The sequence below is a fragment of the Cetorhinus maximus genome, chromosome 17 (assembly GCF_964194155.1).
Source record: "Cetorhinus maximus chromosome 17, sCetMax3.hap1.1, whole genome shotgun sequence".
In the NCBI taxonomy this organism is placed as follows: domain Eukaryota; kingdom Metazoa; phylum Chordata; class Chondrichthyes; order Lamniformes; family Cetorhinidae; genus Cetorhinus; species Cetorhinus maximus.
Window position 1 is genome coordinate 69,782,957 of NC_135895.1, and position 27,279 is coordinate 69,810,235.

Genomic DNA, 27,279 nt, shown 5'->3' on the forward strand with positions numbered 1-27,279 from the left:
GCACCTGTCCCTGTCAGACTAACAGACTGGGGCTCTTTTCTCTAGAAAAGGCTCCGGGTGACCTGATGAGAGGTCTTTTAGATTATGAAAGCATTTGATAGTCTAGACTTTGAGAAAATGTTTTCACTTGTGAGCAAACTAGCGGCCATAAATGTAAGACAGCCATCTATGAGTCCAATAGAGAATTCAGGAGAAATGTATTTGATCAGAAGAAACTTCCTTATCCAGAAAGTAGTTAGAATGTGTAACTCACTGCAATATTCTGTCATTGAAGTGAATAGCATAGACACATATAAGGGAAAGCTAGGTAAACACTTGAGCTAGAAACGATTGGAAAGTTATGCTAATGAATTTAGATGAAGAGGGGTGGAAGGAGGCACACGTGGAGCATAATCACTGGTTGATCCCAGTAGCCTGTTTCTGTGATGTGCATTCCATGTAATATTTAATCATTTATGTCTACAACCCAAGCAGGAGGGTAACTGACATGAAAGATCAGTGAGAACACATGTGGTAGGGAAAGGTGTTGAAGACATAATGGAAACGGAGTTGAGAGAGGAAAAGAGAGTGATGCTACAAAGCAAGGTTATAACAAATGAAGAGAAACAATACTTTACTGGATTATTAGTATCAGTATCCTCAGGGGGCATGCATGAGAGTTTTTCTTCGAGCTGGTTATTAAAAAAATGTTTGCGAACTAGTGAATTAACTTGCTTTCGATTAACTGTCAGGCTTGGCATTGTGTGTAAACCTTGAGCAATACAGGTCTAAAATCTTTGAAAAAAATCCACTCCAGAGCTTCAATATTTTGCTACAAGATATATCCATCCATCTCCAGTTCTGAAGGAAGGTCATGTAAACTCTTGGTTCTTTCGCCAGAGGCTGCCTAACCTGCTAACTGTTTACAGCATTTTCTGCTTTCACCTCACAACTGTAGTACCCACTGGCGAACAAAGCATCCAAGTGAAGCCGGTATTCTCATACTCGAAGGTCATCACCGGGGCAGGTTGTGTGTACTCGCGACGATTACCGGAAACAGGACTGTGTGCAGGAAGATCACTTCCTTGAGCCCCTGAAGATTTTGATAACCAGTGTGAGGAGTAGCCGCGTGTGAAGAAAGGTTGAGCATAGCGTTCCAATCACTGCACTGTTACCAGGGTTCCCACTGTTTACTGCGGTGCTGGAACCCGTTTCGCGGCCACCCCCGTCGTCCCTAACGCGCAAGTCCGGTTCTCTGAAAGCCGACTCAGTTCAGGCACATGCGCAGTGTACGCAACAACCCAGTATCACGTCAGTATTTTATCTGGACGCGTGGAGTCAGCACTTACAGAGGTGGCTTGGAAGCTGTGCGGTTGGGTTGATGTTCGCAATCATTTCGGTTATTTACCGCGGCGAGGACGTTCAGCAGTGCAAACGGAACATTGACTTTATCAAATATGATTTATATCGTCCGTTTTCTTCCTAGAAAGGTAGTTAAAAATACAAACCGGAGAATTTATCTCACTGCTTACGGTATTTAATTTTGGCTTTTCTTTGTTGAGGCGCGAAGACGCTGGGGCCAGTGACAACCTAACCTTGCAGTTGCGCTGCCGCGTGGCGACAGTGATTGACAAGGCGACTGATCAATGAGGGTTATTGTGAGCGAGCAGTACAGCCAATCGGAAGGGGTGGGGGGAAAGAGAGGTGGTGGGGACGGGCTCGTGTTCTGAGCCAGTTAAAGTTTGGTTGAACCGCGGACCAATAACAGGACGAATTGATTCTCTTCTAATATTTTTAGACGTTAACGGTCGCGGTGCGGGTACCCCGGGACGGTGTCGGCGGCAGGCGGGTGTTAACGGAGGGCCGCCCGTCACCAAAGAACGGCTAGCAGAAGGAAATGAGCCCGAACCCTGGCCAGGTTGCGGTACGGCCACGTAGCGCGCTTTCTCTTTTTTAATTCTCTCTTTCTTTTCCCCCATCCCCGGGGAAATGATCCCGACGGCGGGTTCAACCGGGGAATCTGACCGCTTTCCCCCCTCTGTTCATCCACCCATCCTCCTTTTCTCGTCCCTCGCTGACTTGATTCCGTTTTGGCTAGTACAGCCTTAATGGGAGCTGATGTCGCACATGGCATCGCATGTCTAATGGAATCGTGAGTGGGGTTGCCGCCGCTGGGTCCGGCTGGTCTCACGGTCCATTTCCATAACGAGGGCGGTTACAAACCTTGCGGTGAGGGAGATTTTATTTTATTGAGGATCGGAGGGGCTCTGGGGAGGTCGGAGGTGAAGTAAAAGCGAAGGGAAGGCTGCTGGGCCCTTGCAGGATGGTGGCGGCATGCGTGATTACAGGTTTAGCGGGAGGTGGGAAAAGTCGAGACTTGAATCCGATGATTTTGGTGGAAGTGAGAAGCTGAGGCTGCAAACCCTGAGTTAGCTTAGGGACCGAGGAGCAGCGATGGTTTACCCGGTTGGGGTGGCAGAGCGGGGGTTGGTGGTAAGAAAAAGAGAATGAGCCAATATGAAGATCAGAATCAGGAAGGCGAAACAGTGAACTGCATTTACAAAAGCGAAATAAATGTGGATGCTGGAAATACTCGGCATGTATGGCAGCAGCTTGTGGAAGTTAACATTGCAGGTCGCTGCCCTTTCATCAGAACTGTGGTTAGTTTAGATTAGGTCCGGTACGGAGGAGGATATGGACTCTCGAAATCCTGTGGTCAGAGTTGAGACAGACGAAAACATTAGGACCTTGTCGTCAGCTTTTGGATAGGAACTTGCACACTCACTGAGATTTTTTTTGGGTTTTGGTTGGCGGGTGGGGGGGTGTGTGGTTGGAGTGTGGCGCGACTGCATAAATTACTGTTCAGCCGGTCATGGAAGTTGGCATTCGGGCACCTTTGAGGAGGAATAAGAAAAATGTAGCTTGTTTTCATCGTGCCACATCCCGTTTGCTCGAAATATTTTGTTATACAATGTATTTTGTCTCGAACAATTTTAATCAATTTATAACCTGTACATTCTTGAAATAATTTGCAGGCAGTGTTAAAATTAGTGGTAAGATTTTTTAATGAGTAACAGCTGGAATATCCAGGTGTTCCATGTGATCTATCTTTTCAATTTCTGTTTAATCAGTAAAGTGACTAATAAATTTTCAGTGAAACAGAAAATATTTAGCTAACAAATTTGTTCAGAAAATCATCCTTGCTGAATTGCAGTTGGAGGATTGCTGGCAGACTTGTAAATTACTCTAGCAGCAGTTAAGTTTCTAGTGAATTCTAGAACCTGCTTGAGATCGAGTACATTTCTCAAAATAGTGAGCATCATTTAGTGGCTAGTGAACACGTATAATGTGCTTTCCAAGGTATGTTTTTTATGGTTTTTTTTAATGCTGTCTGCATTCTTGTGTCTTCTGAAATTGAAAATGATTGTTAGATATTGGTTTTTTAATTTTACAGCTCCTAATTTGTGTAGAAGCTCCTCTTCATATCTAAATGGTTTTATGGTCTAAGTGGCACAAGGAAGTATGACAGCACAGTACACTTTAGCTAGTATTTGCAGGTGTCAAACTTCTTTATGTTTTAATTTTCTCCTTCTTTGGCTCTCCCACTGCAAACAATCACTTAAGTTATAGAAGTAGCATAACATGATAGAATTGTAGAAATTTTAGCGCGGATAACAGTCAGATCACTTGTCCCATCATGCTTGTTTTGGAGCTACGTGAGAACTATCTGATTTCCCCAAATAATTTATTCTGGTTTAAATCTCTCATTGTTGACCTCGCTCTTTGAACTCTGCCTTCTCCAGCTGTAACCTTGTCTTTTCCAGTGGATACGATCCTAGTTTTGAGTATTCCTATTATGATATATTTTATTGCAGCTTCACTATAGTTGCAGCATCTTCTCCACGTTAGAATAACCAGAGCTGTGCACAGTATTACAATAGTGGCCCAACCAACGCTTTGTACCGATTACCTGTGTCTGTCTTCTGTATAAATATTATTTCAGTTTATTTCAAATTTGAAGACCTGGGCTTATTTCCAGTTTTTTTTAACAATACATTGGGAAGAAATTGAATGCAAAAAGCTTGGATAAATTCAGAGAAAATCAATTTAAGATGTTTTTATTTTGAGAATTGATTAAAATTCAAGAACAAAAGACTTGATTTTATATATATTTGAACATTCCAAAGTTCTTTACAGCCAATAAAGTATTTTTGAAGTATCTCCACCTGTATGGGCAGACTGGGTCTCCAAAAGAGAGTGCAACATTCCCTACACTACATTGTAGCACTACATTGAATGTATCAGCCTGGATTATGTGCTGAAGCCTTTGGAGCATAATTTATACCTACTTTCAGACTTAAGTAGCAGTGCTACCATGATCCATGGCTAATGTGTAAAACATAAAAGGCATTAAAAAGAGATAGCTGAGCTAAATCACAAACAACAATTTATACCGTTAATGAACATAGCTATGGGACTTGTCATTGGACCCAACCCCATGTATTTAAAAAATTCACTGGTAGTCAGTTACCTACCAAAATTGGAGATTATGGACAAGTTAACAGTTGTTTTTAACAAACCAGGCATTGGTATGTGACCAGAATCATTCTTTGACCTTGGATATCATAGATACTGTCCTGAAGACTCACTATCAATATGCTGCTATCCTTAATCCATACCTGAGTGGGAATGGAAGAATTTAGTCTGCTTCAATATAAAGATCATAGCCTTTACAGCATTAATCAAAGATGAGCTACACCTCATTTCCCCTCTTTGCCCATCGCCCCCATCCTGTTTTAGAAACTTTTAAAAATTGTCCAGTTGTCTTTTTTCCTGAAATAAGGTCTGGAGATGCATGTGAATCGTGCCTGTGAAATCAGCATGGCTGTGTGCATGTAGATGTGATGTGTGTGGAGTTCTGGGTCTAATTCGTGTAGATATATAAATTATTTCAAATGTTTTTCCTGAAAGATGGAGAGGAATGGCATTCACCAATTCGCTTACTGAGAAATTTTTAATAAAAATGCCTGCATTTGTACAATCTTATTGCCTTTTATGGTTCTTTTACACTTCCATCCCAGAATTCCCTTCTCTGCTTTAAGTTTTTGCTTTCTTCCCCTCTTCATTTTATATCTTTTTGAATTGTCTTTGCTGCATCTTACTCCCCTAACCTGTACTCTTCCTTGTAATTTTTCTTGTCTCCTATTTTACCCTGATCAAATTTTGATATTTTTATTTATTCTTTCACGGATGTGGGTGTCGCAGTTTATGCCAGCATTTATAGTTTATCCATAACTGCCTTTGAGAAGATGGTGGTGAGCTGCTTTCCATGTAATGTAGGCACACCACATCATGAGTATGCAGGTTTCCTCTATGACCATATGCAAATCACTTACATGTAAAAGGAGATCAAGAAGTTTTGCTCACCTGGGCAAAGCTTAGTATCTTACTATTAGCTTAGTATCTAAATTTGCCAACTACCTGTTCACTTGTATTCTGCCCTTGTTCTTTTAGCCAGCCTGGTTTCTGGGTGCTTTACCTTTTGTATGGGCATAGCTCTTCTGGATAATGTTTCTAAAAATTCAAATATGCCACATCCACTACATTGTTTATCTGTTTGTTCAATGAAACCCTTACAATTCTGGCTCCTCCTTGATTAACCCATTCCTTTCTGTGTTCTGATTATGATGGCTTCAAGTAATGACTAAGATGGCACTTGATTTAAGTGCTGCTCTTGGAAGTATGACTGGCTTCTGTTCTGACTTTTCATTGCCTCCCTGTCCAATAACTTTATTTTTGGGCATATATTATGTGGAATGTGAACACTTATTCTGAAATGTTCTTTCTGCATGGACCCCTTTTCATGATGCACTAAATTGCATCAGGTACTCAGTGTAAGTTTGATTCAATTTCTTCAAGAAATGATGACTAAAACTCTCAAGCTAGAGACACACCATCCAAATTCTCATTTGTCAACTTTAGCCGTGCTTTTACCTCCTGAACTTAATATCTCTCACAAGATATTAGGGGTGATTTTTTTTTTAATAAACATGATCGAAATTTGTATTGATTGATCTTAACCTTCACATCCCAATAAGAGGCATTTATAGCTCTTTCAATTAGTATTTTTAAATAGGATTCTTGCCACTTCAACAGGAACTGCATTTACACAGCACCTTTAATAAAGTAATGGTCCCGTGGCATTTCACAGGAGCATTGGCGAACACAAAAATTGACACCAAACTACATAATATATGGCAAATTATCAAAAGCTTGGACAGAAGTGGGTTTCAAGGAGCATGTTAAAGGAGGAAAGAAGTAAAGGCAGGAAGGTTTAGGGGGAATTTTGAGCTTTAAGTCCTTGATGGCTGGAGACAAAGCTACTATCGGTACAGTGATTAAAATCAGGAAAGCTCGATAGGCCAGAATGAAAGGAACACAGAAATGAGAGTTGTAGGGCTAGAGGAGGGAGTATTCAGAGAGATCCAGTGGAATTACACGCCTTCTGTTTATTGTACCATTGTTTCAGCTATTTGCCTTAGTCAGCACATTAATCCTCCTCGTTGCTTTTATTTGTGCATCAAGATAAGGCCACATCATTAAGCTTTGACTTCATAAGGTTACAGGATGTTATTTTCCCCAAATGAGAGAAAAAAAAATTATTTTTGCGTGTTACTTAATCTATTGGTTGGATTGCCATGATCTGCTGCCTCCATAGCATTAGATTACAACTTTAGCCAGTGAGTTACTTTCATCCAGTTGCCGGAAATTAGTAGAGATTAAAACTTGGCCGTTTGAATATTACTGCTTAAGTGGGAGTAGCAACCTGTTGCAAGGTTAGGGTTATACGAAATAACATGCTCACATCATGTATTCTATTAATGAAATATTAGATTCCAAGATTATAGGACTGGCAGCTTATATTTGCTTTTTCTAAGTTTACATTTTTAAATTTTCCAGTGGCAGCAAAGACCATAATGTCAGTTTCACAATAGAGCTAAAATTTGCCCAAGTTTAACTTGAGCACAGATAGTATATATCTTTTATACCAATAAATGCTAAATGGTCTGAATTTTTAATTTAAGTATTGCCCCTGACAGTCTCTCTGGTGCTAAAGTATGACAAGTGATTTGCATTAGCTATTTAGTTCATAATTATCTGGAGGCACACTCTTACCAAAGCAGTCCCTGTTTTTGGCAGGAGAAAAACCTGACCTGACCTGACTGAAATTACAAGCTAGGTATGAAACCATGTTGACTTTTCTGTTAACTTGAGTCCTTCTGATTTTAACAGTAACTCTACACCTTGGAACTTAAGAAACTGGGAATCTTCATATTGACCTGAGGAAAGAAAGGGCTGCTGAATCTATTGAAAATGGGGATGTATAATCATTTTAAAAACAAAACAAGTTGACATTTATATGAATTTATCTGTCGGTCAGGCCATGTTGTAGTGATGCCATAGGACATCTGTTTATTTTGTCATTTGCATTTGTGGCATCCTTGAAAGTAAATGAACGTCCATTGAGATATGCAGTAATTTTTTTTTTTTGAAGATTTGTTTGACCAATGTTTCCTCTGGTGATGAACACAGCTTTCTGCCCTAAAGGGTAGGTTTTTCGAATGTGGTTTACTTAAACTGTTAGATGTATTTGCTTAATTCATTAGGCTAGTTTGTAAAATTAGGTAGAAATTTTGGCTTGTGTTTATATCCATTGGTGTATAGAAGCCTTGATGCAATGTTTCTGCTCATTGAACTGTTGCTGATTTCTTATGGACAGGCAATGCATTAAGTGGTTGAGTCAGCCAGGATAAAGCACCAAAGCACAAGGTGTCTAGAACGTGCAAGCAAGATTTAAGGTTTCTTGTGAGAACTGCAAATTAAATTTTAGAATCACCTGAATTTAATTCTGTATTTGTGCAGAATCCATTCCTTTTGTTATTGAAAATTTAAACTTGAAACTGTAACTGGGCCATTTTGCATATAAGAGCAAACAAAATACTGCAGATGCATTTAATCAAATAAAACCAAAATACTGGAAACTCAGGCCAGGCAGCATTTGTTGAGATTGAAAGAGTTAATGACATCAAGACTATGACCACTCATCAGAACATGTGAATGTCGCAGTTGCCTTGCTGGTATACTTCTGATTTACTATTTTGAGATTCGAGGGTCTCCAGTATTGGTTTTTTAAACCCCATTCCAGGAACCAATCAGACTTGTAGACAATATTATTTTATGCCACTAACCCGTTAAGTTCATTTGGGAATTGTGCAAACTCTGGTATCACATTTTTACATAGAAATAGATTCACTGACCAGACTGGTGTTTTAAATTGAAAAATGGCTAGTCTTGTAAGAGATTAGTGGATGTGGCGCAAACCTGTTGTATTTGCAGTAGGATGCAGCAAGACTGCTGTTGAAACTAAACTGTCCTTTGGTGTTGAACTTCTGCTTGAAGTTACCAAGTTAAATGTTGCTGTTTCTTACTTAAATTGGTAAATATAGGTTCTTGTCGCCTTCCCCCCACAACCTCAAGTACAGGGCCTACCTTGGGCCTCGGAGCTTAAAATTAGAGTGGAGCACCAATTTGGATATACTTTACTTATCTAGGTAGACTTGCACTTTGAGAGCTTATAGATGCAATTTCAGTTATGATAAATTCACTCAGTCCTTAGCTTGCCTGATCTCAGTATTTTTGAGGTAGGTGCTGGATAGCAGTAGCGTGGAGAAACCCTGGCTCTTTTTGTTCTACTTCTAAATCTTGAATTTGTATACAGTTGTATCTTTAATGTTGCCAAAACAACTATGAGTTAAGTCTGTAGACCAGAACTGTGGCTTTAATCTGCTCTGCATGTTTTAGCAATGTACTTGCCCGCTTCTAGCACCTCCCCTAAGTAGTTTATTCTCAAAGTTTTTGGAATTGAGCAGGTTGGGTCCATACTCATTAGAGTTTAGAAGAATGAGAGGTGATCGTGCTAAACACAAGATTCTGAGTGATTGGGCTTAATGGGGTAAACTTGAGAATGTTTTCCTTCGTTGGGAAATCTAGAGCTAGGGGGCAACGTTTCAAGTAAAGGGTCTTCCATTTTAGGCGGAGATGATGAGGAATTTCTTAGAGGGTTGTTAGTCTTTGGAATCCTTTTCCGTGGAGCCTTGGTCATTGAATATATTCAAGGCTGAGTTAGACAGATTTTTGATCTACAAGAGAGATGAGGGTTATGGGGGCAGGCTGGAAAGTGGAGTTGAGGCCACAATCTGATCAGCCATGAGCTTACTGAATGGTAGAGCAGGCTGGCCCCTCCTATTTCTTACTTTATGTTTCTGTAATGTTATACCTGTCTATGTAATTGAACATCCTACTGTAAAACCTGTGGTCAGGAAAATTTTGAAATTCAACTATATTGAAATGCTCTGTTATTGCGCAGATGGGACTAATTTATTTTTGAACTTGTTTGTTAAGTAAGGTTCAGTGACTCAGGCAAAACCTTATACCAGAATGGAGCCGTAGTATATTTTCCAGCAGCGGCCTTACTTTTTAACTTCCTAATCTTAATGCTGTGTTTAACATCATTTATACAGTGTTCATTATTTGTGTGTTGGGTTGGGAGTGTAGGAGGGAAGATGGTATGATATTGGGAATATATCCAGAGCCACTCAGCTAGCTAGGTACAAATACTTACAAGCATCAAATTTAGTGCAGAACTGGAGAGAAGAATTGGAGATGGGGGCTGAGTAGGGGGAGGGGGAGAGGGAAAAAACAGCATATATAGTGGATGTTACCTACTTGCCGGTGTTTTGTGTAACCTCCATTCTGTATTTTTCCTCTAGGATAATATGCAAGAACATCACAATCGAAATACATGTCTATAGCCTTGGTGTATTTTGGGACTCCTTTTCATTGGCTACGAGCCTGACTTTTTTGTCAGCACCATTTGAGGCTTATTGTTACTGGACTCGTCATTACCTGCCTACATCGCCAGTTGTCTTTTTCAGAATTTGCTTAAAAACTGGATCCAGAGTGCCCAAAAACTCATCAAGTGCCTTCACCTTTTGAAATTTCATTTCAATATTTTTCTGAAGTACAGCAGTATTAAGTAAGTTTTAAAACCATTGTATACAATATGTCATGTTCCTGTATGCACAAAATGTGCTTGTGAAAGCAAAGTTGATAGTGAATGCAATTGAAATGCCTTTCATTCTTTTACATTTGTAATTGGTGTGATCATTGTACAGTTAATACCAATTTACTGAATTTATGTTAATTATATGTGTGTTTTTTGACTTTAGTCCTTCAGTTTCCTAGAGCTTTTTCTAGAGTGAAAAAAGTACTTTAGTGCAAAATTGGTACTTTCTTTTCTAACAATTCTTTTTAGTTCAGTAACTATAGTGAAGAAGGGAATTTCTGTGGGTGTTATTTATACGGACTTCCAGAAGGCATTTGATAAAGTCCATCATAAGACTGTTAGCTCAAGGTGAAGCTCGTGAAATGGGAGGCAAATTGTTGACCTGGTTAGGAAATTGGCTGAATGGCAGGAGAATGAGAGTAGAGATAATGGGCATAATAAGTGTCTTGCAAGGGTCTGTGTTGCAGCCTCAACTATTCATCATATTTATTAATGACTTAAGCAATGGGATAGAAAACCACAAATTTGCTGATGACACAAAGATGGGCAGCATTGCAAGCAGTGCTGATAGAAGCATAAAACTGCAAAGGGATATTGATACATTAAATGAATAGGTGAAACTGTGGCAAATGGATTACAGTGTAGGCAAATATGAGGTCATCCACTTTGGACTTAAAATGAATAGAACCAGGTTGCTTTCTAAATGGTTAAAAAGTTGTAAGTAGTGGAGGTTGAAAGCTAGAAGCAAAATACTGCGGATGTTGGAAATCTGAAATAAAAACAGAAAATGCTGGGAGAAGCTCAGCAGGTCTGGTAGCATCTGTGGAGAGAGAAACCGTTCTGCTGTTCCAAGCCTATTTGACTCTTCAGAGCTAAAGAGAAATAGAAATGTGATGGATTTTATACTGTTTAAGAGGGGCAAAATAGGTAGGAATAGGTGGGAGCTAAGGAGAAATTTGACAAAGATATCATGGACAAAGGGAGTGTTAATGGTAGTGTTAAAGACTGAAGAAAGTGCTGATAGTGGCATAAAGGTAAGATAGAATGTATTAATAGCAAAACAAGGGTCAGTGCTCTAAAAGCAAAACATGAAGACCAGTGGCAGAAGGCCCTGTTGTGTTTATGGGGGTGGGGGCGGCGGAATTTTTAAAAAAAAAAATTGGATTTTAAAAAGGCATAAATATGGAGGCGAGAGTTCATGGTCTGAAGTTGTTGAACTCAAATGTTAACTCTAGAAGGCTGTAACATGCCTAATCAGAAGATGAGGTGCTGTTCTTCCAGTTTGTGTTGGGCATGAGAGCAAGATGGTGTGTTGAAATGGCAAGCATCCGGAAGGTCTGGGCCATGCTTGCGGACTGAGCGAAGGTGTTCCACAAAGCAGTCATTGGAACAACTGCAATGGAGGTAGAGGAACTGGGAGAATGGGATGGATTCCTCACAGGAAGTAGGGTGTGAGGAGCTGTGGTCAAGGTAGCTGTTGGAGTCAGTGGGCTTGTAATGAATATTGTTAGACCGTCTATCACCAGAAATGGAGACAGAGGGGTCAAGGAAGGGAAGTGTCGGAGATGAAGATTGAAAGAGACTTTGCTGGGGGCTAGAGGAAGGGATTGGTGGTCGGGCTGGGATTTGATCTAAATTTAAATTGCTTTTGGAAAAGATTAGACAGGGGAAATAATTTCTCTCTGGTTGGGAAGCTGAGGACTTGGCATAGCTCAAAAAAAAAATAGTGCTGGTCCTCTGGTTGAAATTAGAAACACTTCTACACACAGAATGGCAGAGGTTTGGAATGTTCATCTGCAAATTGCAATTGATACTAGGTCTATTGATAAATTTTAATTCTGAAATTTTTGTTAACCAAAGGTGTTAAAGAATGTGGGGCAAATGCAGCTACATGGAGATGGATTTCAGATCAACCATGATCTGGTTGAATGGTGGCGGAACAGGCTCAAGGAGCTAAATAGCCTTCCCCTGTTCCTTAGTTGTATAAAGTAGCTTTTTCATCGATTTGACTATTCAGTATTCTGGTGATGCAGGATTTATTTCTTGCAGTATCTATCCCCTTGGGTTCTCAGTACTGAGTAAGAGGTACACATTTAGAAATGAACAGTCAAATCTGTGGAGCCTATCGAACAATTTTGTGAAATTATGCAGATGTTCTGCAGATTATGCAGATAACATTGTACTCCATGATTTTCCCCACAACACTCAAATAATCAGCTCATACATAACTTAAGGTTCCAGAACACCCCTATTTAACCATGAATGCTTAAGTATTTCTGTTTTGTGCTCTGTTCTCTCCATGCACCTGCTTCTGTTTTTTGTCTTAAACTGTAAAAATAAGATGTTAAAACAATTTGATTTTGCATTTATTTTAACAGGTTCCTTTGCCCACAGAGGAAGAAAATGATTCCTAACGGCTATTTAGTTTTTGAAGATGAGAATTTCATTGAGTCATCTGTGGCCAAACTCAATGCTCTGCGAAAAAGTGGGCAGTTCTGTGATGTCAAACTCCAGGTATTCCTAAATTGTTGAATTTTGAACTTTGAATAACTATAGTTGAGTCCATTTATAAAATATTTTGCAAATGAATGGTTCAAATATAATCTATTTAACAAAATTAGAGTTCCCTTCTAGTAGTATAAATTTAGTACTGGCTTTTCTCTCCCATTATCATTTTTCATTTAACTTTTCCAATCAAGGGATTGGCTCCTTGTTTTGGTACTTCAAGTGACTTCTTGTCTGGAATCTAGACAGTTGAATTTAGCAAGATGGCCTGATCCTGTCTTACCAATGCCCACACATGCCCCTATGTCCGTACATGCATTGGATAGTAAGCTAAAATTTTCTAAATTTGCCCCAACCCAACTTGAGAACAATTGTGTGCATACTGTTATGATAGACCATGTTAGGGATTGAATCTGAACTCTTCCTGATCTATATGATTGGGGGTGGAGGGGTGGGAAGAAGACGGTTTACATTTTTGGAGTCTAAATTGATCATTCTGTGCTGTTTGCTGATGGGATTACAGTTTAGGGAGTTGGTTTGTAATAGCTCATAAATCTGTAGTTCTAAATATCAAATGATCATTGCAACCATTCTTGTAACCAAGTTAGTCATTTACATTCTGAAAAAATGTGCACTATTGAATGGGATGTCTTTGAAATCATTAACTCAAGTGCTTTGGAACTTTTTTCTCATTTAATTTAAGGTCTGTGGACATGAGATGCTGGCTCATAGAGCTGTTCTTGCTTGCTGCAGTCCTTACCTATTTGAAATTTTCAACAATGATAGTGATCCCCATGGGTTTTCTCATGTGAAATTTGATGACTTGAACCCAGCTGCAGTTGAAATCTTGATGAACTATGCCTACACTGCACAGTAAGTGGTGTCTATGTGAAATTACATTTTAGTTATTGTTCATAATAGGGCTGTCGTCATAAACACTTAAGATCATCTTCAAAAATATGACACTTGGAAAACTCTTTGTAATTCCAGTTTTTAATGCAAACCTGGCTCCAAGAATAAAATGAAAAGGTATGCAAGTGGGTTATTTCTGCAATGTGGAAAAAGTGATTTGAATTATTTTTTGCACTCTTTGGAAACCCTGTTTGCAGGGTAGATTCTTGCGAGACTGCACTGTGTTCAGCAGCGTAACTAGCCACCGTTTGAAATTAGAAATTGCTGCTGTTTGGGGCCCTTTATCTAGATCAGTTATCTGGTTAGAAATTGCCCTAGTAAAGGATTTTTTGCTCTTCACGATAATGAAATTTCACAAGTAGCCATTTTTGGTTGAGTCTTTTGTTTTGCTTGTTAATCCACAGTGCACTAGTGAAAGGTTATTAGTATATAGTGATCCACTTAACTTGTATCATTTGATTTACAGGCCTCTTTGTATAGCTAGACTGAGTTCATCTTTTTGCCTGCTTTAATTTGGCAAAATATTTTTCATGGTTTTGAAGTTTAAATTGTTGTTTTGATATAGAATTTATCTTCCATTTCCAATAAAGTAATATATCTTTGTATGCAATCCTTTTCTTTTAAAACCTCATCTACTCCACTGCACCCCCTGCCCCACCCCCACATGCTTATTTCACTATTAGTCATTGAATTGACACTTCTCTAATGTTTCTACATTTTTACTCCTTTTTATTTCTTCCCTCTTTTCTTTGTCAAGTTAGATGAGAATATCTCTTTATTATATTCAGAATGAACTTTTGTTTAGGGACTTCAGTGGACTTATTAATAACTTGAGTTATTTTAAAAATTAATTTGTTTACTTTGCAGGCTTAAAGCAGATAAAGAACTGGTAAAAGATGTGTATTCAGCTGCCAAAAAACTGAAGATGGATCGAGTGCGACAGGTGTGTGTCTGTGCATAAATGGTAATTCGCCAGATACTTTTTTTTTGTGTTGGGGAAGGATGGTTGTGGCTTTGTCAAAATGAAATTGTTGACGAGTTACAAACTTTTTTGCTTTAGTCAATTATTTTTCCCCTGAAAGTGGCTTAACAGAATTACATTATAATTTGACATTTTTGAAATTGGATTCAATCCATCTTCCTCCCTCATCTCTGGTTGGGTGCAAATATCTTGATTTTGTCAATAGATCAACCTATGTGTAACCGGTGTTTGGAGTCACACTGGTATCTGTAGTGAGACAGACTTAACAGTCTATTAAAATTGTATTGTGTTTACACTAAACCAGAGAGTATTGCTTTGATGGAAACATAAGAGCTCTGTAGAGCTCATACTTCGATATTGGTAGGTGGATGAAAAGTGTTCATTTTCCCTCAACCTTTTTTGTATTAAATATTACCTCATTATACTCAAGTGAAATTTCACTGCAACTGCTGAGAAGTTAAACTAACGCAAGTTAATTTAACCAGATCAGTGTTTTCATTGTTCCTGGCTTCAGTGTGCTTAGCAGTTAGATTAATTACATAGCTTTTCAACTATACTGACAATTTTAATATATACCAGAAACAACTTTACATTGAGAAAGTAATTGTATATGTGCACTTGGTGCTTTTGTGTAGCTCTGAATGGCAGTGTATTTGTACCCGTTCTGTGTTGCGTTTTTTTTATGTCCTTGGTTTTCTTTCATATGTGGCAGTATTTTATGTTTGGTGCCTCCTTGCTTTTACTGTGCCACTGCCCCCTCACCTCATTGAATTGTTACAATAGTTAAAGTGCTAACTTGTTCTAATGTAACCTTGTTAGGTTTGCGGTGATTATATACTATCCAGGATGGATGTCCAAAATTGTATTTCTTATCGAAATTTTGCCAGCCAGATGGGAGACACTCGGCTGTTGGGTCAGATTGACAGTTGCATTCAGGAAAACCTGCTAGAGATTTCAGAACAAGATGAATTTCTAAAACTTCCACGGCTAAAGGTAAACAAAGTAGAAATTGAGCACTTTTATTGATTGGTCTAATATGCTAACAGTCCTTTTAGATTTGGGTTAGGTTGAACTTGCTATTTTCCAAGCACAGTTTGATTGGTGTTTGTTATGCTTCCTATTAAATCACCTTGATGGTAGGTAAGAATATTCTTTTTAGCAATAATATTTGGAATTTTGTTCAATTTTAACTTTGTGCTAACTGCATGTGTGTAATTAAAACTTAGACACCACTTTCATTGAATCTATTTCATTTCAGTTAGAGGTGATATTGGAGGAAAATATCTCCTTGCCAAGCAATGGTAAAGTTTACACAAAGGTAATCAACTGGGTGCAACGTAGTGTCTGGGAGAATGGAAAAAACCTGGAAGAACTGATGGAAGAGGTTAGTACAACAAAAAACAAGTGATGTTTGTGATTATGCGGAGGTTTGCACCTATTACAGTGTGATTGATAAACTATGATCCTAAAGAATTTAAATTTTACTGTAGGTGCCCCTAAGCTGAGAAAGTGGGGGTGTGAAGGTGAGCAGTATAAATTGTCTAGTCTTTTTTTTCTGCTCTGTTGCCTTATTTGTGAAAATCTCTTTGTTTTGAAGCATTTGTTTTGCAGTGTAGGAAAAAAAAGCTTTAGAGAAAGGGAGAAAAGGTACTTTATGTTTAATTGCTTCCTTCCACAGCTAATCCATATGAGTAAGTACAATATTCTAATTTCTCTCCCTCCCAATTGATTTTTATTTCCTTAGGTTTAATCTAACAAAAGTAGGATACTTCAAGCCTGAAGAAAATGGAAGATGCTGCGAGGGTAGTGACTCATAAGGAAGCAGCGGCCTTTCCCTAAAGTCTGCAGAATTTTGCTTTGGGCAAGAGTTGATTTAATGGTGTTTGCTCCTTTGCAGGATTATTAAGGTTACTTATATTAATATGTTATGACATTGTGGCAGAATCTGACTAAAATTGCTTATTGCTGTTGGGGTAGTTTGTGGTAAAACTTTTGATTTATTGTAGAAAATGTTGCCATTTTCTAAAGGGCAGAAAGCAGGCTTAAATAAAATAGCAGATAAGGTGACTGGGAATCTTTCCTCAGGTAAGTCTCTGTTTTCTAATTGCAATCCTTTATTGCAAAGGCTGTGAAGTGTATTCACTAGATGATTTCTTAAACGGTTATTTAGACAGGTCATGTTAAATTTCCATGTGATTACTTGGGCCAGTAGCACTATGATGTGGGAAATATTTATATCTGGTTGGCAGCCAGTTACATGGAATTTTACAGCACCAAAACAGGTCCTTTGGCCCACATGTCTGCTCCACATGAGCCTCCTTCCACCTTGCTTCATCCCACCTTGTTTCATCTCACGCTATCAATAGTATCCTTCTGTACTTTTCTCCCTTGTATACTTATGCTGCCTCTTGCATAATATGCTGTAGCACACTAGCTCTTTACACTTTCCCCTTCTCTTTTTCTCCCCATTCCAAATCTAGTTTCCAAGACCTGGAAGAAGAGAAACAAACCAAAAATTACCCAGTGAATATTTGTTCACCTTCAAAGGCCAAATATTTGTAATCACTTGTGTATATTATACAAGGAAATGGTTGTCTTCAGATCATGATTTGTGTTACACAATTCCTGTATTTCTTGCACATTTCTCTCTAGCAGCATCAGTGAAATCTCTGCAGTGTGAAAGAATGTTCCTGCCTCATTTTGTTGGTGGATTTCCTCTGCCTCAGGTATCCAGAGCAGCTGAGTGTGCAAAGATCCGATCACCCATTTACTTAGAATGACTTTCTACCATCGTGCAAATGACTTAATTTTCTGTCAGCCAACTTCAGTCCTCTTCAAGAAAGCAGAGACCTTCCAGCACTAAGGGACTAAAAATAACCAAGAGCTTGTGTGAACTAACTTGTTGCTATGGAAACAGTAGCCACATGGGTGTTTGTTACTGTTTTGCAGGTTCAAACCTTGTACTACTCTGCTGATCACAAACTGCTTGATGGGAACGTACTAGATGGACAGGCTGAAGTGTTTGGCATTGATGATGACCACATTCAGTTTGTACAGGTACTGAATATTAAAGGGTGCACATATAAAAATTAGTTGGGATGGTACATTCAATTCCCACTAATTAGACTAGCACAGAATTCTCATTTTGCTTGCATAGCCAGTGCAACGCACAGTTTTTGAGCTGTTTGTCTTGCATAGTGTATGTTAAGCCAAAGAACTTGGGATTTAGTGGTTGGGTTGAGACACTACAAAGATGTGCATCAAATGTTTTGTAGAATCCCTGTATTGGTTTTCTCACCCTGGCTGTACATCCTTCCATAGCAAGGAAGGTGGGACAAATAACCTGTCGAACTTTGGCTAGAGCTATTCTTAAAGTTGCTTCTAGAATTGTCTGAGATGTATGTTGGGAAATTTCCTTCTGCTTTTGGGGAGATGCTAAACCTTCAGTTGGCACCATCCTGGACAGTATGATTTGTAGGGTCCAACTAGGACATTAATAGTTTTGTGTGTAGTGATTCGGTGGAGATTTTGTGTATAAATTGCATTTAGTGCTATTTGCCTACATGCTTGCATCGACTGGCCAGTGTTTGTCTGCTTGTATTGAGATTTGGGGTGCTTAGTTGTGGTACTTCTGTTGATTGAGCACCATTCACATCTGTCTGCTTAATTATATATTGGCAAAGGTGTTTATTAATTAGTGACCAATTCAATAAAAGTAGGTTTGAGGAAAGTGAATAGGAGGCTGTTTTGGAAGTTGGGAGTTGATAGCAGTCAGATTTCTTGTAGATGATGTAGTAACTTGGGCATCAAGTAGGAATATGGTGAAGATAGAAGGTGAATGCAGCTGCAGCCTAGCTAGGTTTTCTAGCTGCCCATTTGATTTTGCAGAAGAAATCTCCGCGGGAGAACAGCCACCGGCAGATACATAGCAGCTCTTCTGGAAATCTGTGTACTCAAGTGCAAACAAACAAAGATGAGTGGAAAATCATTGCTTCAGAGAAAACGTCATGTAAGTTATATAACTACAGCAATCTTACATTGAAAACTGTTAACCAGTTTTAAGGGAGAAGAAATTAAATGAAGTTTTTGCTCTGAAAGTAAGCAGTTCTGCTCTTAATTTCTTAAAGTGTTGTACATCTAGCTGAGGGGGGAGCAAATAATGGGAACTTGTCCTCCCTATCCAAGCTTTCCTTTTTATCAGCAAGGTTTGAACCACCATATTGGAGGCAAGACTGGGGTAGCATATATTTATGTACAAATAGATGCTCACTTGCTAATGAATCACTGCTTTGCTCTTCAGGCACTACATATCTGTGTTTGGCTGTTTTAAATGGTGTGCTGTGTGTCATCTTTCTTCATGGTCGCAATAGCCCCCACAGTTCACCCGTCGGCACTCCATGTCTGATCAAGAGTATAAGTTTTGAGGTTCAGGCTGAAGATGAAGATGACAAACTCTTGCCCCCAATGCAGTATGCACGCTCTGGTCTAGGAACAGCAGAGCTGAATGGCAAACTCATTGTTGCTGGTGAGTCCAAATTAAAGTATTCCAAAAAAGAATTGCTCCTTTTATAGTTAATTGACATTTTGTCTTGGGGTGGTTTCCCCATTTCTTTTTTGTACATGTATTCATCTAAAAGTGGCAGTTATGCTAGATTGTCAGTGATCTTTTAGTGCCTCTTACCCAAGTAGTTGGTCATTCTTTGTATTTGAACTTAAATCAGTCATATCTAGCACAAAGGAAGATAGTTGTGGTTGTTGGAGACCAAACATCTCAGTCCAGAACACTGCAGAAATTCCTCTGGATAGTGAGCAAGGTCCAACTAGTTCAGTTGCTTTATCAATGATCTTTCCTCCATCCTAAGGTAAGAAGTAGGGATGAAAGATGATATAGTGTTATGTATTGTTCGCAACTATGCAGATACTGAAACGATCTGTACCCATATGCAGCAAGACCTGGATAACGTTCAGACTTTGCCTGGCCCTTGTGCGGCGTAAATATTACCAGCCCTTATCAGCCAATGACACTCTCTCCCAACAAAGGAAAATCTAAATCTCCCTGCCTAACCATCAATGCTATCACATCACTGAATCCCCACCATCAACATTCTGGGGATTACCATTGACCAGAAAATGAACTGGACGAACTGGATCATCCACATAAATACTGTGGCTACAAGAGCGGGCCAGAGGCCGGGAATTCTGCAGCAAGTAACTTGCCTCTTGACTTCCCAAAGCCTGTCCACCATCTATAAGACAGACACAAGTCAGGAGTGGGATTCGTCTGAAAGTGTTTAACCCTTGTAATTGCCTTTATTTAAGTTAAGAATGGTATTAATTTTGGGGAGGGGGGGGAAAAAAGTACAATGCTGTGAAGATTAATGGTAAGCCAGGGATTGGGAAATATTTAGAAACCAAAAAAAAATGACTTAAGAGGGAGAATAAGAGGAATATGAAAGAAAACTAGCAAAAAATATAAAAACAATAAATGCTTCTTCAAGTATATAAAAAGGAAAAGAGTAGCTAAAGTAAACATTCGGCCCCTTGGAAAATGAGACTGAGGAATTAATGGGAAACCCGGAGATGGCAGAGACTTTAAACAAGTATTCTGCATATGTCTTCACAGTAAAAGACACAAATAAAAAAAATCCCAAGAATAGTAGGAATTCAAGAGGCAATAGGATGGTGGGGGGGAAGCTTGATCACTATCACTAGAGGAAAAAGTACTGGGAAAGCTAATGGGATCAAAGACTGACCAGTCCCCTAGACCTGATGGCCTGCATTCTAGGATCTTAAAGGAAGTAGCTGTAGAGATAGTGGATGAATTGGTTGTCATTTTCCAAAACTCTGGTAAGGTCCCAGCAGATTGGAAAATTGTGAATGTAACATCCCTATTCAAGAAAAGAGGGGGACAAAGCAGGAAACTATAGGCCAGTCAACCTAACATCTATCATTGGGAAAATGCTAGAATCCATTATTAAGGAGGAAGTAGCAGGATATTTAGAAAAATCATGATATAATCAGGCAGAGTCAACATGGATTTGTGAAAGGGAAATAGTGTTTAACAAACTGTAGCAAATGGGTTGGATAAAGGGGAACTAGTAGATGTAGCATATTTGGATTTCCACAAGATATTCTGTAAGGTACCGCAAAAATTTGCTACGCAAGATAAGAGCTTATGATGATATTTGGAGTGATTTATTAGCCTGAATAGAGGATTGGCTAACTAACAGGAAACAGGATAAATGGGTTATTTTCAACTTGGAAACGGTAACTAATGGAGTGTCACAAGGATCAGTGCTGGGGCCTCAGCCAATTACAAGTATTAACGGACTTGGATGAAGGGACCGATTGTATTGTAGCCAAATTTGCTGCTGATATAAAGGTAGGACAGCAAGTTGTGAGGAGGATAAAATGAGCCTGTAAAGGGATTAAGCCTGTAGAGGGTTAAGTGAGTAGGCAAAAAAATTGCCAAATGGAGTATAACCTGAGAAAATGTGAAGTCGTCCACTTTGGTGAGAAGAACAGAAAAGCAGCATATTTAAATGAAGAGAGACTGCAGAATGCTGCAGTACAAAGGGATTTGGATGTTCTTGTCCATGAATCACAAAGTTAGCATGCAAGTACAGCAAGTGATTAGTAAGGCAAATGAATTATTGGCTTTTATTGCAAAGGGGATGGAATATAAAATCAGGAAGTCTTCCTACAACTGCAACCACACCTAGAATATTGTGTATAGTTTTGGTCTCCTTTCTTGAGGAGGGATATATTTGCATTGGAAGCAGTTCAGAGAAGGTTCATTAGACTGATTCCTGGGATGAAGGGATTACCTTAAGGAAAGGTTGAGCAGGTTGGGCCTATACTGATTGGAGTTTAGAAGAAATGAGGTGATCTTATTGAAACATGTAAGATGCTGAGGGAGCTTTACAGGGTAGATTCTTAGAGGATGTTTCTCTTGTGGGAATCTAGAATTGGGAGGAAATGTTTAAAAATTAGGGGACTTCCATGATTAGGAGTAATTTCTTCTGAAGGTCATTAGTCCTTGGAATTCTCTTCCATGGAGGGCAATGGAGACTGGGTCATTGAATCTGTTCAAGGCTGAATTAGACAAATGCCTGATCTACAAAAAAGCTGAGGGCTTTGGAGGCCAGGCAGGAAAGTTTTGAGTTAAGGCCACAATAGATCAGCCATGATCCTATTGAATAGTGCAGCAGCTCAGTGGACCAAATAGCCGCCTCCTTTTCTTGTGTTTAATTTCCACTTGCCTCTGAGTGCACCTGCAACAGCAATCTCGACACCATCCAGGACAAAGCACCTGCTTAATTGGCACTTCATCCACTACCTTAACCATTCACTCCCACCACCACTGATGCACAGTGGTGGCAGTGTATACTGTTTAAAAGCTGCACAAGTTTGCCTCATGCTGCCAGGGGGACTGGCCAAACACGCCGTCTCCGAAGGCACCAAAGCGGTCCACTAAACACACCAACTCTGTTTGGGCCGATCATTCTAAAGATTATAAAAGATGCACAGCAGCAACTTGCCAATGCTTCCTCCACAGCACTGTCCAAACTTTCAGTCTCTACCACCTTGAAGGGCAAGAGCAGCAGACGTGTGAACTCCACCTGCAAGTTCCCCTCCAAGCTGCACACCATCCTGACTTGGAATTATATTGCTGTTCCTTCATTGCTGCTGGGTTAAAAACCTGAAACTCCCTTCCTAACAGCACCTTTAGGTGTACCTACATCACATAAAGTGGGGCGCTTCAAGAAGGTGGTTCATGCCACCTTCTCAAGGGCAATTATGAATGGGCAACAAATGCTGGCATTGCCAGTGATGCTCACATCCCAGGAACAAATATATTTTAAAAAATGAGCTGTTTGACTTGCAGGGGCTGTTGCATCCAATTTGAATCTAGTCTTCAGTACACTTGTTGGGTGAAATACAGTAGCAACAAGAATTCCTGTTTTAAGCTGTTTATCTACCTAGGTACATTAAGACCAACTACTGCTGCCCAATCTGAGTTTTACTTTCTTTGCATAAATTTAGATCTGTGTATACCTGTCCCATCTTGTTGTGATAACTGGTTCTCTTGTAATCCCACAATTGAGGGGAGGATGATGTGAAATAAATCATAACTGAGAATGGTTTTGTGCTACTTTTCTCTTTTGTTAGGAGTTTGGCTTGCTAATACACATTTTGTAGTTATATCTCAGTGGTGCTCTAGCCACTTTTGGGAAGCCGTTTCTCTCCCGCTCTGACAAAAGGGCTGTTTTTAGATATTGGGTAGGATTAAACTAAAGTTGCATTGCCAACAGTGACCACTCTTAATGTTACCAGAACATTTCCCATCATTTTGAAGAAAAGTTAATGAAATAGCTCTAATATTTTCCATGTTCTATTTTTGTTTTTCATTCTCCTATGCTGCTCAACTGGTGGCTGACTTCTAATCGTTCAACCATTATAATCTTGTTTGTACTTTGGCATTATTTCCTGTGACCTTTTTATATCTGAAATTTATCAAGATTCATTTTGGTTGATTTAGGTGGCTACAATCGTGAAGAATGCTTAAGAACTGTAGAGTGTTATGATCCTGATACTGATGGATGGATTTTCATTGCTCCAATGAGAACACCACGTGCACGGTTTCAGATGGCTGTGTTGATGGTAAATGAACAGAACAAAATCATTCTTGGAAATTTCTTTAAAAACCCTCCTAAGAGATTACAGCCTTTTTATGATAATTGATAGAATATCTAGTTTTAAGTAATATAAAACTACATTAAAAAAATTTATCGTGGAAGAGTTATCTTATGTTATGCTTTCTAGCATTAGTTTTAATCTGTCTAGTTTAATAGCTGTACACATCTAAGCAATTCTCAGACATTACTCCTGATTATTTTTTTTTAGATCCATCTTTCCAAATGCTTGAAATTTACCAGATTTTTTTTTTTTGCTTAGATTAATGTGTTTTGTCATTATCTTGCAGGGTCAGCTATATGTAACTGGTGGGTCCAATGGCCACTCGGATGAACTTTGCTGTGGTGAGACTTATAATCCAAGTACCGATGATTGGACTTCTGTGCCAGAACTCCGAACCAATCGTTGTAATGCAGGCAAGTGTTTAGTAACCTTAATTAATATAATGGCCGACTTACTGATAAAAGTGGCGAGTAACTGAATTCTGATTGGTTGGCAGGTGTCTGTTCCCTGAATGGAAAGCTGTATATTGTTGGTGGATCAGATCCATATGGACAAAAAGGGTTGAAAAACTGTGATGCCTTTGACCCAGTTTCAAAAACCTGGACAAATTGTGCTCCTCTAATTACACGTATGTCAATTCTGTAACAAGTGCATGGCTGTGCCTTGAACATTATATAAGAGAGCATTTTGGTCTGGAATTTACCTGCAAAACATTACGAGATCTTTTGAATTGTGTATTTTATATACAAGAGTTTCAGTAAATGAACAATGTTAACATTAGAATATTTTAGCACTCAATCCCATTACAAAATATGGATATCTTTACCTTGCAAATCTTTGCTGTGCAAAAAAGATATTAATTACAAATGTTGTTTGAATATTAGGCAGACATCAAGCTGCTGTATGTGGACTAGATGGTTACCTGTATGTGGCTGGAGGTGCAGAGTCCTGGAACTGTCTGAACACTGTGGAGCGCTATCATCCTGAAAGCAACACCTGGACTCTGGTTTCACCCATGAATATGGCTCGCCGTGGAGCAGGGGTAGCTGTCTATGATGGTAAGAGCAGATACATTTTGGCATCTGGAAATTGATATTTATCAGCATGTCAACATAAAGATTGATATTTTAATGGGAATGGAGAGGGAGGAAAAGAGATGGGGGTAGTATTGAAGAAAAATCAAGTAACTTGACAATTAGGTAGGGTGCTTTATTGGTGGCATTACTATATCAAAATTGAGTTTTGAACTGCAATAATGAAGTAAAGACTTAACATCTCGTAGCATAAAATAAGTTGCCAATTTGGTCTATGTCAGCACCAGCTTTCAAAGCTATCTGTTGACCTATTTCCTTTGGCCTTTTCCCTATAGAGACTCCAAAATAAAGTTTCTTCTTAATCAATTTTCCTTTTTAAAAGCTACTTTGACTCAGCCACTATTATGTTTGGATAGGCCATTCAGTATCCTAGCAACACCCTGCACAAAGACTGCTAGCTTCTCTCTTTCTTTCGGTAGTAGGATCCTTTGGTTTCACAGTTCACCAGTGTAAAAAGCTTTTCCCAATTTACTTTTAATGGAACATGAGAACAGGGATAGACCATTTAATTCTTTGGCTCTTTCCACTATTCAGTGAGATGATGGCTGATCTGTGACCTAACTCCATATACCCATGTTCTTTAATACCTTTTGGTTAACAGAAACTTTTTAAACTCAATTTTTAAAATTAACCTACCAAAGCATCAAAACCCCTGGTAACTTTGAAGAGCTTGGATCTCATCTCGAGGTTTTTTGCAGGTAAAAAGCCATCTTTCTAATTTCTCCTATCTAAGCTACAATTTAAACCTCTCAATCTTACTGTTATAATAAAGGGTGCCCAAAACTAGAATTAACATTCTAACTGTGGCTTAACCAATTCTACATAGAACCATAGAACACTACAGCACAGAAAACAGGCCATTCAGCCCTTCTAGTCTGTGCCGAAATATTATTCCGCTAGTCCCATTGACCTGCACCTAGTCCATAACCCTCCAGACCTCTCCCATCCATGTATCTATCCAATTTATTCTTAAAACTTAAGAGTGAGCCCGCATTTACCACGTCAGATGGTAGCTCGTTCCACACTCTCACCATTCTCTGAGTGAAGAAGTTTCCCCCTAATGTTCCCCCTAAACCTTTCCCCTTTCACCCTAAAGCCATGTCCTCTCGTGTTTATCTCTCCTAATCTAAGTGGAAAGAGCCTACTCGCATTTACTCTATCTATACCCTTCATAATTTTGTAAACTTGTATCAAATCTCCCCTCATTCTTCTACGCTCCAAGGAATAAAGACCTAACCTGTTTAATCTTTCCCTGTAACTCAACTCCCTAAGACCCGGCAACATCCTAGTAAATCTTCTCTGCACTCTCTCAATCTTACTATTATCTACTTTGCTAGTATTGTATTAATGCAATTAATTTTGCAGGAAAAATTTTTGCTGTGGGAGGTTTTGATGGAACCCGTGCACTCGGCTGCGTTGAGATGTTTGATCCGGCCAAAAATGAGTGGAAGATGATGGGCAGCATGACATCAGCAAGGAGTAATGCAGGGGTTGCTGCAGTGAATGGGCTGCTTTATGCTGTGGGAGGCTTCGATGGCAATGAGTTTCTGAACAATGTGGAAGTGTACAACCCAGAAACCAATGAATGGAGCCCATACACCAAAACAAATATGTCCAGTTTATAAACTTTAGCTTTTTCTTTGCAGCTTAACAAGTTTAGTGCTGTAATTTGTGTTGTATCTGTTTGGGGGGAGCGGGTGGGTGGGGAGAGAATGATAACTTTGGATGTTTATGGTTGGGCTGTAGCTATCGAGAACAATTTAACGCATGAAGTCTGGGTTTTAATGGTAACAAGAAACCTTTGGGTTTGCTTATGATAATTACCTTCAGCTGTAAATACTATTGTCCCAGGATGTAGGTGTTTGTGTATTCCTAGTGGGTTTTTTTGGTTACGTGCAAACCTGGTGTGCAGAAAGTTTTGATTTCAAAATTTGGATAATAGGAAATATGTATTTTCAGAGCTTCCCCAGAGTTTTGTTTTGCAGCCTTTGCACATTGTTTCATCATGAGTTATCTGGTTTGAAGAAGTGCAACATAGTTATGAAATAACATGGTAAATTTGAGATGGAGGAAAGGGGCCTGGGAAGCAAAGAGGCAGGATTATCTTTCTTCCCTTTCCTGTTCTTTAAAGAAGTGGCAAGTGTTTAAACAAGTCATGGATATGCTGACCAGCCTGCCAATTAATGCATTTTTGTTTTGGATTAAATGTTTTATGATCACCTTTTTATAACAATTTTTATACTTGGATGAATATACTATATAAGAAAAACAAAATCAGATATTGTTTGGAAGCATTAAACTAAAAGCTTATAACTAGACTTGAGGCACCAGAGTGGGACATGCATAGAATTTTCCTTGAAAGAGCTTTTAATGTTTGCCTCTGCTATAACTTATTGTACTACTCTGTAAATGCTTGTTGAACTTGAGGGTTTTTTGAATGTAAAATTGTATTAGGATGAAAGTGAAGGACTGAAGAGCACCCGAGTGAGAATCAATTTTGTTACAAGCTATGTAGCTAACATTCCTAAAACAATAGATGACCTAGAAAAATAAATATTTGAACTCTTGACCTCATGGGCTTTGTGTCCTTTGTGTATTATTTAGATGTTAGACAAAGCCAGAAAAATAGGATTTTAATTAAGATTGTGAATGTTCTTATCAGACCTTAGCCAGATTGGCTCTAGCGTTATTGTGGATTACAAGTATTTTTAAGGACTAACCTTTGGATCAAAAGAGGATAAAACTTACTAAGACTCCCTCCCTGTGCCTGCCCCTGACTAAAGGTTATTTGGAAAATAAGACCCCAGGTGTTTTTTCTTTTGCAATAGCATGGTACCTTAGCATGATCTCTGTTAAGGTGGTCATGCCAAACACATTTTCTAATGCTGATTTGGATGTGTCTTTATCCAATTACAATTCCTGGACTTTCTTCTTGATTATACCCAGATAATGACTTAATATGGAGTCAAACAGATAAATTG

General features: G+C 39.0%; 1 protein-coding gene and 1 long non-coding RNA gene across 7 annotated transcripts in view; one reads left to right on the forward strand and one right to left on the reverse strand.

The window, feature by feature from the left end:
* Positions 1-1,265, reverse strand: part of LOC144692491 (uncharacterized) — a 70,484-nt gene extending 69,219 nt beyond the window's left edge. Inside the window, exon 1 of the long non-coding RNA XR_013579328.1 lies at positions 892-1,265. This is a non-coding gene — a long non-coding RNA (uncharacterized LOC144692491). The remainder of the gene's footprint in view (positions 1-891) is intronic.
* ivns1abpa (influenza virus NS1A binding protein a) lies at positions 959-26,867 on the forward strand. Of its 6 annotated transcripts, XM_078561415.1 has the most exons (17): positions 1,330-1,469; positions 3,434-3,536; positions 7,273-7,588; positions 9,810-10,075; positions 12,484-12,619; positions 13,314-13,483; positions 14,390-14,465; positions 15,324-15,497; positions 15,763-15,888; positions 17,454-17,561; positions 18,393-18,513; positions 18,805-19,029; positions 23,047-23,168; positions 23,491-23,617; positions 23,701-23,832; positions 24,089-24,262; positions 25,664-26,867. In XM_078561415.1, exons 5-17 carry the CDS (start codon positions 12,509-12,511, stop codon positions 25,921-25,923), a joined length of 1,926 nt encoding a protein of 641 aa, XP_078417541.1. In that variant the 5' UTR covers positions 1,330-1,469; positions 3,434-3,536; positions 7,273-7,588; positions 9,810-10,075; positions 12,484-12,508; the 3' UTR covers positions 25,924-26,867. The 6 variants fall into 6 exon arrangements, with proteins under 6 accessions (XP_078417540.1, XP_078417545.1, XP_078417541.1 ...); XM_078561417.1 differs by lacking the exon at positions 7,273-7,588; XM_078561414.1 differs by lacking the exons at positions 3,434-3,536; positions 7,273-7,588 and having other exon boundaries at positions 959-1,469.
* Positions 26,868-27,279: the final 412 nt, after the last annotated feature.